At 53.7% G+C, this 12645-nt stretch overlaps 1 protein-coding gene across 4 annotated transcripts in view; it reads right to left on the bottom strand.

The window, feature by feature from the left end:
- Positions 1 to 4972: 4972 nt before the first annotated feature.
- The window catches only part of Ttc13 (tetratricopeptide repeat domain 13), a 58728-nt gene continuing 51055 nt past the window's right edge, over positions 4973 to 12645 (bottom strand). For 2 of the 4 annotated variants that reach the window (XM_026412298.2, XM_077802264.1), the window contains 6 exons: positions 11378 to 11487; positions 9362 to 9497; positions 8164 to 8243; positions 6919 to 6997; positions 6754 to 6833; positions 4973 to 5783 (listed from right to left, as the gene is read on the bottom strand). In XM_026412298.2, the coding sequence (XP_026268083.1) occupies positions 5669 to 5783; positions 6754 to 6833; positions 6919 to 6997; positions 8164 to 8243; positions 9362 to 9497; positions 11378 to 11487 (600 nt within the window). In that variant the 3' untranslated portion in view covers positions 4973 to 5668. The remainder of the gene's footprint in view (positions 5784 to 6753; positions 6834 to 6918; positions 6998 to 8163; positions 8244 to 9361; positions 9498 to 11377; positions 11488 to 12645) is intronic. The other 2 variants (XM_077802263.1, XM_077802265.1) reach the window with 1 other exon arrangement.

The following is a 12645-nucleotide window of genomic DNA, read 5'->3' as shown; positions in this document are numbered from 1 at the left end:
GGCACATGAACCATCACCCAGGCCAGGTGCTTTGAAAGTGGCACTGTTGATGGCTACGGCAGGAGGGCTGGGTACAGTGTCACTAGTAACGTTTGTTTGCAAACATGGAACTGCAGAAATTTTATATTTATGAGAACATGGGTTGAAGAAAGAAGAGCTACCATGATCCTAACCAGAATTACAGTAGTCATGGTAGCAGCGGGGGCGTCCGAGGTGGATTTTCCTGAGGTCTGACTGAGGCCCCGGGGCTGGCTCTGGGCCAGCAAAGCACAGAAAGCTTTCAGGCTAGGCTCAGAGGTTTGCTTTCCCACTTGCCTCCCCAGGCTGCCACCAGACACCCTTTACTCTATTCTCCCTGAAACTTGGACCTTGCTTACAGGGATTCCCACCCTAATCTCCATTCAGACACAATGGGAGGCCCTGTTTGGCTAAGCTCCTGCCCTGGCCCCACAGCCAGACCAGGCCAGGAGAGCTGCTGCTTCAAGTGCCACCTCATCAAACCCAGACTGTAAGGAAGCGATTGACCCCAAACAGTGGCTTCTCCCCAGATCAGGAGGCTCCAGTCCACCCGAGTCTGCCTGACAGGGGATCCCATTGCTTTAACCTTGCGGAAAAAGTGACCTGCGGCAACTTGGTGAGCAACTGGCTTTCTCCTTGTTTCCGTATACCCACCTGATGAACTCACCGTTGTGCCCCTGCCTCACGGGGAAAAGCCAGTTAGATCTATAACAAGCCCCTTCAGACATTCTTTTTTTTTTTTTTTTATGTGTGTGGGGGTGGTGGTGCCAGGGATTGAACTCAGGGACACTGGACCACGGAGCCACATCCCCAGCCCTATTCTGTATTTAAAACGGGGTCTGAGTTGCTCACTTTTTGCTGAGGTGGCTTTGAATTCAGGATCGCCTGCTTCACCCTCCAAGCTGCCAGGATTACAGGCAGGCACCACTGGGCCCAGCAGGACGTCCCTTGACACAGCAGTGTGGTGGGAACTGTATTCAGCGCAAACCGCCATTCAGTGCCTGCTGGACGTGTGGCTGCTGAGCCCTTTGCCACTGGTAAGACTCAGGAACCCCACTGCACATCGTCTGATCTGGGTCAGTTTAAATGGCTTCGACAGAGCTGGACCTCTTCCCCTGACAGCTATGAGGTGGGGATGAGGAAGGGCTGGTGCGGAGGGTGTCACTATGTTCCAGGGAAGGGAAGGGGAGTCACAGCAGCTCCCTGACAGACCCTTCAGCATGCTCATGAATCTGTCATGCCTTACTGGCCTGCTACATATGGGGATTCCGAGGGTGATCCTGCTCTCTTCTGGCCCATGTAAATCATGTTCCTGTCCTTCCCTATTACCAAAAGTAATTATTAGGGTTGGAGGTTCATTTCCTGTCCCTCATATTCTTTTCTCCTGCTACTAGGAGTGAACCCAAGGGTGCTCTACCACTGAGCAGCATCCCCGGCCCTTTTTATTTTTAAGACATGGTCTTGCTAAGTTGTTTAGGGCTTCATTAAATTGCTGAGGCTAGCCTCAAACTTGCGATCCTCCTGCCTCAGCCTCTGGAGCCTGACATTACAGGTGTGTAACAGCATGCCTGGTCCCTTATATACTTTCTACACCAAAATAATGCACACTAAATTCCTAGTTTACTAACAAGTTTTGGTTCAGATTTTTTTTTTTTTTTAAAGTTTGAACATTCTGGTTCACAGAAGCAACTTCACAAAAAGAACTGTAATGTAAATAACATATACATTTGGTCTCTGCCCCCAGCTTCTGGTACATAGCTCCTAAGCCCTTGGAATTTCTTGAGTGGTGGGGTGAGAGGGCCACCTCCTGCTGCCCACACCCTGTTGAAGTCAAGGGGTGTGGCTCATGAGGGGCCTTGGGACACAGGGCTGAGTGCCTGAGGGTGGGCATGTGATCAGAGGTGGAACTTTCAGGCACTCCTGGACCTCCACAAAGGGAGAGTGGGGAGTCCCCCTCCCCCACCAAGACACAGTCCACACCTACCTGAACCTCCAGGGGCCCCAAGGCTGGTGAACACGTGGGGTGCTAGGAGGGTGCCCTGCAGGGAGGATGGGAGCTCCATGCAGCTCCACCACACCAGGTCCCTTCTGCTGGGGGGTCACTTGTATCCTGTCTAATATGCTGGAACTAGTGAGATCTCTAGGAGCCATCCCAGCACAGGGAAGTGAACCCGACGTACAGCAGCTCAGGCACAGAGGCCCAACTGAGACTGGGGCCGGGAGCCGGGCAGTCTGGGCCACACCTTAACCCTGGGGTCTGACTCTGGAAGTTCATGCCAGAAGTCCCCGTCACACGCAGTCGGCATCGGCACGGTGGAGGAGGGCCGGTTGTGTGAAGACCTGGTCCAGCAAGCCAGTGCCTTGGTGACCTTCAGTTCTGGGACTCCGGGCTGGCCTGCCAACCTCCCTGCAGCCCACCTAGTGGGCTGTGGCTCAGGCTCCTGCATGGAGGCCTTGTTCCAACCTGGGGGGCTGCAGGTGGTGAGTTGAAGCCACAGTTCCACGGCAGCTCACCCTGAAATCAGGACTCTGCGAGGAACTTGGGTCCTGGGCACAGCACATCTCCAGGGCCCAGGCACAGGGCCCCCTCCCTCTGGTGGAACTTCACACTGTGGGGAGGCATAGAGCAGGGGCTAGGGGGAGTGGCAAGGGTGGCTGGGCACAGGAGATCCAGGCACTTCAGGATGACTGGAGCTGTGGGGTCTGAACAGGGAGCAGCCGGAGGGAGCCAGGGCCTTCTTCGTGGCCTGGAGATGGGTGGTGTGGACCCTGGGGCCAACTTTTCCAAGCCCTTTAACACTCCTCTCAAACCCCTCAGGGGGAAAAGGTCCTCCAGGGACACCCCGGGAGCCACCTGGGGGTTTCCTGTGATGAGACCACAACACAGGGCCAAAGCACAGGCTGCAGTCAACCCACCAGGGGTTAGGAATACTCAGGATTGTGCGGAATGCGTTCTTGTCATCACTCCCAGAGGAAGGCAGTGTGATGGCTACCTAGGTGGCGTGCATGCTATATCAGGTAGCAGAGGTCACAGGAGGGGCCCAGCGCTGGCCTGACATGCCCGAGGCCCAGGGCTCCATCCCCAGCACTGCAAAACATAAGGAAAAAAGGCACTTCCAGGATACAGGAGGCTCCATGTAGGGCTTCCACAGCCCACGGCCCCATGAGGGCCTCAAGTGCATTCTGGTCATGGAACCTGCGTCCCCACCATCAGGGAGCATGGCGGCTGCCCTCTCAGTCTTCACCACAGCTGGAACGCTGAGGGGCTATGGAGCCACAGACACCTCCAAGTTCTGCCTCCCACTCCACAGACTCAGGAGGCAGAAAAAAGCATCAAGACACACTGCAGGCACTTCCTAGAAGGAGAACCTGGACGCTGTTGCCACGCCTGGGCCTGTAATCCCAGGACTCCTGGGGCAGAAGGACTGCAAATTCAAGGTCAGCATCAGCAACTTAGTGAGGCCCTAAGCAAGTTAGCAAGATTCTGTCTCAAAAATAAAAAATTAAAGGGCTGGAGGTGAAGTTCAGTGGCAGAAAACCCCTGGATTCCATCGCCATTGTTAAAAAAAAAAAAAAAGAGAGAGAGAGAGAGAGAGAGGGGAAAAAAAAGATCTCTATAAAAAGTACAACTAGGGTTGCGGCTGGGCTCAGTGGTAGAGTGCTTGCCCTAGCTTGCATGAGGCCCTGGGTTCGATCCCCAGTACCACACAAAAAACCAAATAAACAAAATAAAGGTATTGTGTCCATCTACAACTAAAAATATTAAAAAAAAAAAAAAAGGACCACTAGCCAGGAGAGGTGGTGCACACCTATTATCCTAGTGGCTGGGGAGGCTGAGGCAGGAGGATGGTGAGTTCAAAGCCAGCCTCAGCAACAGTGAGGCACTAAGCAGCTCAGGGAGGCCCTGTCTCTAAATAAAATACAGAATAGAGCTGGGGATGGGGCTCAGGGGTTCAGTGCCCCTGGGTTCAATCCCTGGTACCAAAAATAAAGAAATAAAAAGTACAACCAATGTGAACTTTTCAGAGAGCAATTCTTGCAGCAGGAACTGTGGTTGACCTTCTCATTGTTGCAGATGTGATAAAAGAACCTCCAGTGTCACCACACACACGTACCCCCTTAGCCTCCCTGAGAAGAGGTGCTCAGAGAACCAGCACCGCCTCGGCCGGCAACAGAGCTCCTTCACCTGGCCTTGACGCAGGTCCCCAGAGCCTCAGCAGCCCCTGAGCCACATGTCTCCACAAGCCAGAGGCACTTCTTGCCTGAGCAGAAATGGATCATCAAAGTGGAAATGCAGGAATCTGGAGTTAGCTAAGTCATAAAAAGGATAAATTCTAATTCTGGGGCGCTATAGACTGAATACTTGTGTCCCCCCCAAATATTCACTGGCCTGGACTGGGCTTGCTGACTGGGCTAGTGTGGCTCAGTGGCGTCTTCTGTGCCTGGCGCCATACCAGCAGGCCAAAGGCTTCAGGGCCTCCTAGTGAGGACTCCGTCCCGTGCAGCGCCAGGCGAGCCAGTCAGCTGAGGCCCTGGTTCCTAAAGCATGGAACAGCAGGGCACACCTGGGGCCTCAGTGAGTTGCTGACCTCCCCGACCTGCACAACTCAAGCAAGACGACCTCTCCGAGCACAGTTGCAGCCCCAGGAAGATGATATGTGAGTGTGAAATCTGTTTACAAACTGAGGCACTTGAGAACCGACATGACTGCCGTCTCCAGGTTTGCCAGAGGAGGGCACAAGCCACCTGTGTGTGGCGGCCATCTGGGAGCCAGTTCCTGGGTAGCGTCTTTCCCAGGGGTAGGGGCAGAGGCAGGGGCAGGGGCAGGCAAGGACCGTCCCGGAGGTGGTCTCACGCACATTCCAGGACATATACTGGGCAGCCCAGAGCAGGAAGGAGCTTGTTTGAACCCTAACAAAAGCAGAACACAGAGTCAAGGAGCCAGCACAGGGGGGACTGGCAGTGCCAACAGTTTAATGACCTTCACTCCCTGCCACTCGCCCTGTCTGCACATGGACAAGCAGCTTTCTGAGTGTCCTTAGGCACAAAAGCCAACCTAGCTCACAAAACAGAACATTCGAAATCCAGGGCCAAATGGTGACTGACAGAGTCACTTCAGTCGTTTTCCTAATGGTTCTGTGATCCGGGGTCAGGACACTGGCACCGTCGGTGACGCGCTCCAGCTGCGGTGGTGGTGCACTCCTGGGCCCAGCTCCTCTGCCCACGCTGGGATAATATAGGCCCGGACCACACCTGGCACAAGGTTAGCCAGGTCTGCGCGCACCTGGCCCCGCAGCTATGAAGACAGGCCGGTGAGTTCTTGGCTTTGTTCTCGGGTCATTGATTTTTGGCTTCTGAAGTGAACTTTTTTTTGCTTAAGGAAGGAGTCCCATGACTGTCAGTGGAGACCTACAGACACCAACCAACACTTTCCCCCTTCCTAGTCAAGTAGCTTTTCTCCAAAAACCTGTTTTCATGATTTCTTTTATGGTTTGGAAAAGTAAAGAAAATGATTTCAAGTATTCAATTCCTATCAAAAATTGGTATCAAAAGTAATAAAGGACCTAATTTCTTAATAATTCCATGTTTTAAAAAATAACTTAAGAAGAAAGAGGCCCGGCCGCCTGTGTGCAGAAAGCCCACGGTGCAGCTAGAGCTGCTTGAGACAGCGTGGAGAGGAGTCTGTGTTCAGCACCTCAATCATCGACCGCAACGTGGGGAACGTCTCTGACACGGACGGAAGAGCCTTGTAGGAAGGAGAGATGCTGGAAGAGAGACAAGGTCTGAGGGCCTGCACCGCCTCACACACAGGCCAGAGTTCACCTGGCCCTCGTCCCTCCCCTGGGAAAAGCAGGCAGGAGGTGCAGTGGTCACCCCTCCCTGCAGGGCCCCAGGCACCCTGGCAGCTCAGAAGTCAAAGGGATCACATGGGCCCGCGCCTCTCCCGTTGTGCTGAAGCTGGACCTGGAAGCTGAGGACACCGCACCGCCCCCCGCCGCCAGGTCGCACCCCGCCCGAACTTCCCCCTCAGCAACAGCCAGCTTGCAAACACTGACCAACAGGGCTAGGTCTTGCTGTCACTGTCCCCTCAGGGGCTGCCAGAAGGCTTGCAAGGTGAACTCTCCCATCGGCCAGCCTTGTGACCATGTGTGAGTTGGCAAACCCCAAACAAGGACTCGGGGCAGGCAGAAGGATGATGGGCCACAATCTCAACCCCACACCTCTCCCTTTTAAAGAACACGAATCACCCAGCAGCAGTCAGAGGGCTGCTGTGGGCATGAAGGCAAATCTGCAGCTGGTTAAGATGTGACAGCAGGCCTCTCCTTGTGCTCGCCGTGGAAGCAGCAGAGTCTGATCCCAGGCTCCTCCCCAGGGCCCTGGAGGTGGGCAAGAGCTGGGCAGTGGGTCTGCGGACTCCTGGCACGCAGCACCACTGGCTTATTCCTGCCCATGTCACCACGATGTGTCACAGAGCAACCAGGCTCTGTGCCAGTACCAGTAGTGAGACAGGCTCTGACAACGAGCACGCCCCCGTCCAGGGCAAGTGGCCCCAGCAGTGGAGGCCTGGGAGTGCGACTCTGACCCACCTGCTTTCCTCACCTACCACCTCCCTCACCTTCGTCTCTAGCCCACCTGAAGGGCCCACCAGGCAGGAGAACCCTCAACCCACACAAGCACCCGGGACCCACAGTATCCACACAGGCTAGGCCTCCACCCCCCTCCACATGGAGTTACCTTTTCAAGTTCATCCAGCTTTTGGCTATTCTGCTAAAGGCCTCTGAACCGGGGGCTGTCATAGCTTCAAAGTCGACCAACTGAAAAAGGGAGAGACGTGGGGCAGCAGTGAGATGGGGTGGCATCCAGGCCCCACCCAGCAGGCCCCCAGTGGCACTCACGCACCTTCCCCTTGGGGATCTTCCCGGCCACCTCCTTCCCGCTCGCCATGAGTGCACCCACAATGACTGAGTAGGCGATGACGCTGTAAGGAGAACAGCCGTCAGGTGGCAGGACCTTCACCAGGCCTCGCACGCTTGCCACCACACAAGGCAGGACATCCATCACTTAGTCACACAGCAAGGCTTTTACTTGTTTAAAAAAATTGAGTCATTTACTACTAAAAATCGACTGATTTGCTATTTTAGGGTAAAGTCACTGAGTACGTTCTTTCTAAGAAAAGTATTTTTATGGGTTTTCTTCCCATTTTCTACTGCTGTGAAATAGTAAGTTTAAAATGGCACTAAGACACACATACACAAGGTTTATAAAAACAAATGCAGTAATCATATTTTTTAAGCATTAAAAATGTTGGCCCCCAAAGAAGCAGAACAGACAACTAGCAAGCAGTGGTCTGGAACTTGGGGGTACGTGAGCTGCCGGGAACAAGGAGGCCACAGGAGACCGAGCCTGGGGCCCTTGCCTGCTTGCTTGGGGCCCATGAGCAGAGTCTGCTGCCTGGTCTCCCTGGACAGGTCCAGGGCAGCAGTGTTTGGAAGTGGCCCTGCTCCAACTCTTGGCAGGAGGAACGGGGTGGCTGCAGTGCTGGGTGGAGGAGACTTGGCACTGAGACCATGGTCCTGTTTCAAAGCCTTGTAAATACCATCACAAAACTTACTATCATGTTTCCAAAACTTGAAAGAAATTCAAGAATATTTCAGCCAAAAACACCTTAAGTTCAAATAGGGGTAACGTGCCACCTGATCATGCGGCACTGTGTCCTGGGAAAGGAGAAGGGAAGCAAGCACTGCAGACACACCCCTTGTCTAACACCTGGCAAGAATCTACCCCACGGAGGGCCAGTAATGGAGGACTGGCAACCCAAAGTAGAGCATTTCAAGGTTAAAGGGCCACTAATGGCCAAAGAGAGGAGGGAGGGCAGGGGCAGGGGAGGGACTGTGAACTCCAGAGCTAAAGCACAGGGCACGGCCCCGTCCTGGGCCTCTAGCAAGAGTGGCAGACTATACAAGCCACACTAGACCCCTAATGTGCAGATCAAGGAAGCCATTTTTGTGGGTGTGAGTTCGGGGAAAACAAACAGGTGGCTGGCTGCTCAGTGTTTCTCAGATGCTTTTGCACCTGTGTCCAGGACAGGAGCCAGCCAGAATGCACTTTTAAATGTGAAAGCTGTAATCATCAGACATCACTTACCTAGATCCCCGCGAGAGAGGCATTAGATTGTAGAAGTAATAAACCAAGGATAAGATCAAGTTGCAGACAGCATCAGCCTCCTGGAAAAGGACACAGACTCGTGAACTGAAGGCCACCAGACCAACACTCCACAGGCAGGCGTGAGGGCCGCCATATCAGGAAAGATGGTCCACGGCCCCCCTCTAAGATCTGCCCTCGGTCCTCCAGCAAGAAGGTGCGTACACCCTCTGCCTGGAGCATCAAGTCCCCAGCTGTTCCTCCCACACAGCCTTATTTTTTTAAAAAATATATTTTAGTTGTAGATGGACACAATACCTTTATTTATTTATCTTTAAGTGGTGCTGAGGATGGAACCCAGGGCCTCACACATGCTAGACAAGCGCTATACCGCTGAGCCACAACCCCAGCTCCCACAGCAGCCTGTGACAAACAGAAACCTCAGCTCCTTTAATGCTATTTGGAACATCAAGACACATACCACAGTTAGGATTTTAAAAGCACTTAGCAACACCTCATATGTTTTCTTGCTTACTCTTTGCCATGCTGGGGCTCTGACCTGGGCCTTGTGCATGTGAGGCAAGCACTGAGCAACGCTCAGCCCTTAACATGCTTTCTCAAATAACATGTCTTTCTGCTCCAAAGTGTGCTGGCGAGCTGCCTCTTTCCTTTGCATTGAGACCCAAGTGATAAAAACCTTCATCCTGTGCTTGGACTTTGATGAAGAACTGGTTAAATGTCAGAGAAATGAGCAACTGCTCAAGCTTAGAGGTGCCCACTGCACGTGGGGAGCCCACCAAGCAGACAAGCGAGGCCCCACCTACACAGGGCCCCCTCTAATCTGGGCAGGCAACCAAGGGAAGAGGCCCTGCCAGACAGGGCCACTAGGCTCGAAGTAAGCAAGTTCAGTGTGATTTCACTGCCTAATCCAGTGAGAACACATCGTGTGTTCAAATCTACAATTTCACTGCGAGTACTGGGAGGGGAGGGAAGAGGAGGCCCAGATTCACATTGTGACCTGCCAATTCAACACCCAGTTACTGCAACTGCTAAATGTGGGACAGGTTCTGCCTTGAGGAATCTCTAAAAAGAGGTATACATGTCTGTAGATGTTCAAGCACAAGACGGACCACCTCAACGAAAGGTTTTTAAACATTTGTGAAAGAACCGGAGAAAAGCTGGAAATGGCACAGAGACCTACCCCAAATTCTGAGGAGAGGATCAGCACTTTTCCTCTTGCCGTCAGGTCTTTATACAGGGCGTCTATCTCAGCGTGATATAGCTGGGTCCTTTCTTCTGTGGTTTGAGTTTCCACAGAAAATAGGATATTTCCAACTCTGAAAACACAACCAGGAGTGTCAAAGGCATGTATCTACTACCCAGTCCACATAGCCAAACAAAGAAAGGAAGAAAGAAGGAAGGAAAGAAGGAAGGAAAGAGGAAGGAGGCCAGCCCACACGCTGAGCTGCTCCCACTCAGCCCAGTGGCTCCTCACGACGTTGGCCGTGGCCTGACACTGGCTTACACTGAAAGGAGCTGCGGCACCTGGCTCCTATTAGTCCAACCACACGTCCCTGATCCAGGAGCTAAGCTGCTGAGGTCCCACCAAGACAGTGCTGAGGAACAGCAGCACAGTGCATGGGCTGATGGCAGTGACTTCCTCAGGAGCTTCACCAGGCGCTGGGCCCTGAATGCCAGAGACTAGTGGAGAACCTGCACCTGAGGGGCCGCCACACGAGGCCGGTACCAGACAGGCTCCTTCTCAAGCCCACACAGAGAAGCACAGGTGCTGCTGCTATTGAAGGGACAGAGAGGAGGTCCCAGGAGACCAGGCTCATGGCCCAAACATAGCTGTCAGAGGGTAAAAAGCCAGGAAGGTCTCTTGAAGATGTGGCCTCAACATGGGCCCTGGACAGGAGGAAGGTGAGGACACAGGAGGTGGGGGCGGGGCAGAACGGCCAGGTTCTGGCAGGACGGGGTCCAAGCAGGGCCGAAAGTACTATCTGAGGCCACCAATGACCTGCTGGGAGCTGGAGCTGGTGCTGGTAGCGAAAGGCAAGGGCAGGGTGTATGGGGAAGGGACTTCGGAAAGGCTGTGAAGCCCTGGTGAAGCAGCAGCTGGATCTGGAGACCAGCCTCAAGTCAGCCCGACGGCAAGGGAGGAAGTGGGTGGAAGGCAGCTGGGGAAGGGATGTCATGTGTCTTTGTCCAGTCTTCCCACTTCCGCCTGGGACTAGACCCCAGGACACAGACCCTGAGTGTGTGCAAGGAAAAGGGAACAGTCTTTACATCAAACAGCACTCCCTGGAATTCCACTGGCGGAATCATCTTTCCTGGGAAAGTACTTGGCATAGAGATGAAGACCTCAACGACAAGGAGAGGCACGGAGTTTGTAAGTTGCTAACCAGTGCTCACTCATGAGGGCCTGTTAGTTCCCACATGGAACGCCAGGAGGTGGCTTCGCCCATGTGAGAACAAATGCTCATGAGAAAGCCAAGCACAAGAGGCAGAGGGGCACTCAGGGCCATGTCACCAGTGGGCAGAAACCCCAGGAGGGCTTGGATCTCCCACAGGCCTCCCTGGAGGACCCTCAGAGGGAGGCTTGAGACCTGTCCCCCCGCCCAGTGCCAGGGGTTTGGAAGCTCTGAGATGAGGTTTGGATTTCAGATACAAGTAAAATCCAGCTCATGAAAATGCTTATCAGGGTGATTATTCAGCCATAAAGGGAAACACTTTAAACACTTATCTGTAGGGGAAACGCTACATCTAAATTCTAACACTATGGTTGCTACAGAAACTTCTAAGAAAATGACTGGAAGGCCATGACAGCGGGATGGTGAGAGTGCAGAGGCATCGGCCCACCCAGCGAGGTGACTCCATCCCAAGGACATTGACCTCATTTTTATCTTGTTGACTCTGCTTATCTGCATCTTCTGAATGTTCTACAATAAGACACTACCCCTGCAATGCACTAAAGCCTATGTACTTAAAGAAAGTCCCACGGCGACTTCAGCCTGCCATCCGCTCACCTGCATTCTCTCTCTGGTCAAAGCCTCCCCTCGCCACATGCTCGGCCTCACACTGGGTGGCCAGAGGCTGCTGGTCTCAGGTGACAGCCTCTGAAGCCTGCCACTGCAAGCTGGGCCCTGCTGCTGTTCCTTTCTGAACCAGCCCCTCGTCACGCCCCGCACATGTGCACCTGCCCCATCGGACGTACTTGTCTCCAGTGACTGTGATGGTGAACCCGTCGTGCTCCTTCCCTTGGTCCCGGAGGCTGGGAACTTTTGTGTTTACAGTGAACCCATCCTTTGTTTTGGTATTAAACTGCTTTCAGGGGGGAAAAGAAAATCACCGTTACTAGTGTCTACCCCACGGAGAACCCTAGCTGAAGTTCTGCAGTGCTGACCCAGACTGTCTGAGTATGTCCACGGGGTCTGGGAAGTCGCTGGATGCAAGAGGCAGAGTGCTCTGTCCTGTCACACAGGGACGAGCATACCTCTCCAGTCCTCAGACCCAACACAAGCCCCGTGAGCCTAAGTCCACTCCCTGAGACCAGCCAGGGTGGGCCTCCTCTAGGAGCTGCCCCTGACTCCCCCATCCTATGTGGCAGGTAGCAACCGGATCCTACAGACAGCTGCTCCCACACAGGCACTCCCTGCTCAGAGCCGAGGGCCTCGCTGGCACGCTGGGGTCCCCTCTGACCTGTGGGTCCCACCACAGGCATGCTCGCACCACCTCTGCAGGGGCTAAGGGAACTCCTAGTGCTCAGTGGGATCCACTGTGTGCTGCTGCTCCAGACGCCAGCTGTTTAAACAGCTGTGACAAACCCCAAATCTCGTAGAGATCACTATTCCAGAAAAATGCCTCCCAAATCTGGCTCCTTTATAGGATCCATGTTTTCTTTATATATATATATATATTTAGTTGTACTTTCATTTAATTAATTTGCTTATTTTATGTGGTGCTGAGGTTCGAACCCAGAGCCTCACACGTGCCAGGGAGTGCTCCGTCTCTGAACCCCAGCCCAGCCCATGGTCCTTGTTTTCTCAAGGCTGATGGAAACAGGAGGAGTGAAGTGTAACAGAGGTGGTGCTGATGACCCTGGTGTTGTCAATAGAAGCCGCTTTGTCCAGGAAGGCAGTTCTCAGAAGGCCACTCCAGCCTGGGGTGCCACGCTTCTCATTCAGGTGCACACCCACGGAGGGCCAGGTGGGAATCCACTGAGCGACTGAGCAGGAAGCAGTAAGTGGCGTGAACCCAGGCCCCTGCACTCCTGCTAACCAGTCACCTGCGGCTTCCAGGCTGCTCTACGTGCCTTCTCGTCATTGTGCCCTTTGGAGGCAGCAGGCTTGCCCCCATTTTGCCACCTAGGTAAAACGCAGACATCTTGCTGCAGATGTCCGCCAGTGCTTGTGAAACGCAACATGTCTGTTCCCTGGCGTCATCATTCCCACCCATAGGACTGGGCGACTTCACACTGAGACG

The sequence above is a fragment of the Urocitellus parryii genome, chromosome 9 (assembly GCF_045843805.1).
Source record: "Urocitellus parryii isolate mUroPar1 chromosome 9, mUroPar1.hap1, whole genome shotgun sequence".
Taxonomy (NCBI): domain Eukaryota; kingdom Metazoa; phylum Chordata; class Mammalia; order Rodentia; family Sciuridae; genus Urocitellus; species Urocitellus parryii.
This window is presented reverse-complemented; position numbering and strand designations above follow the sequence as displayed.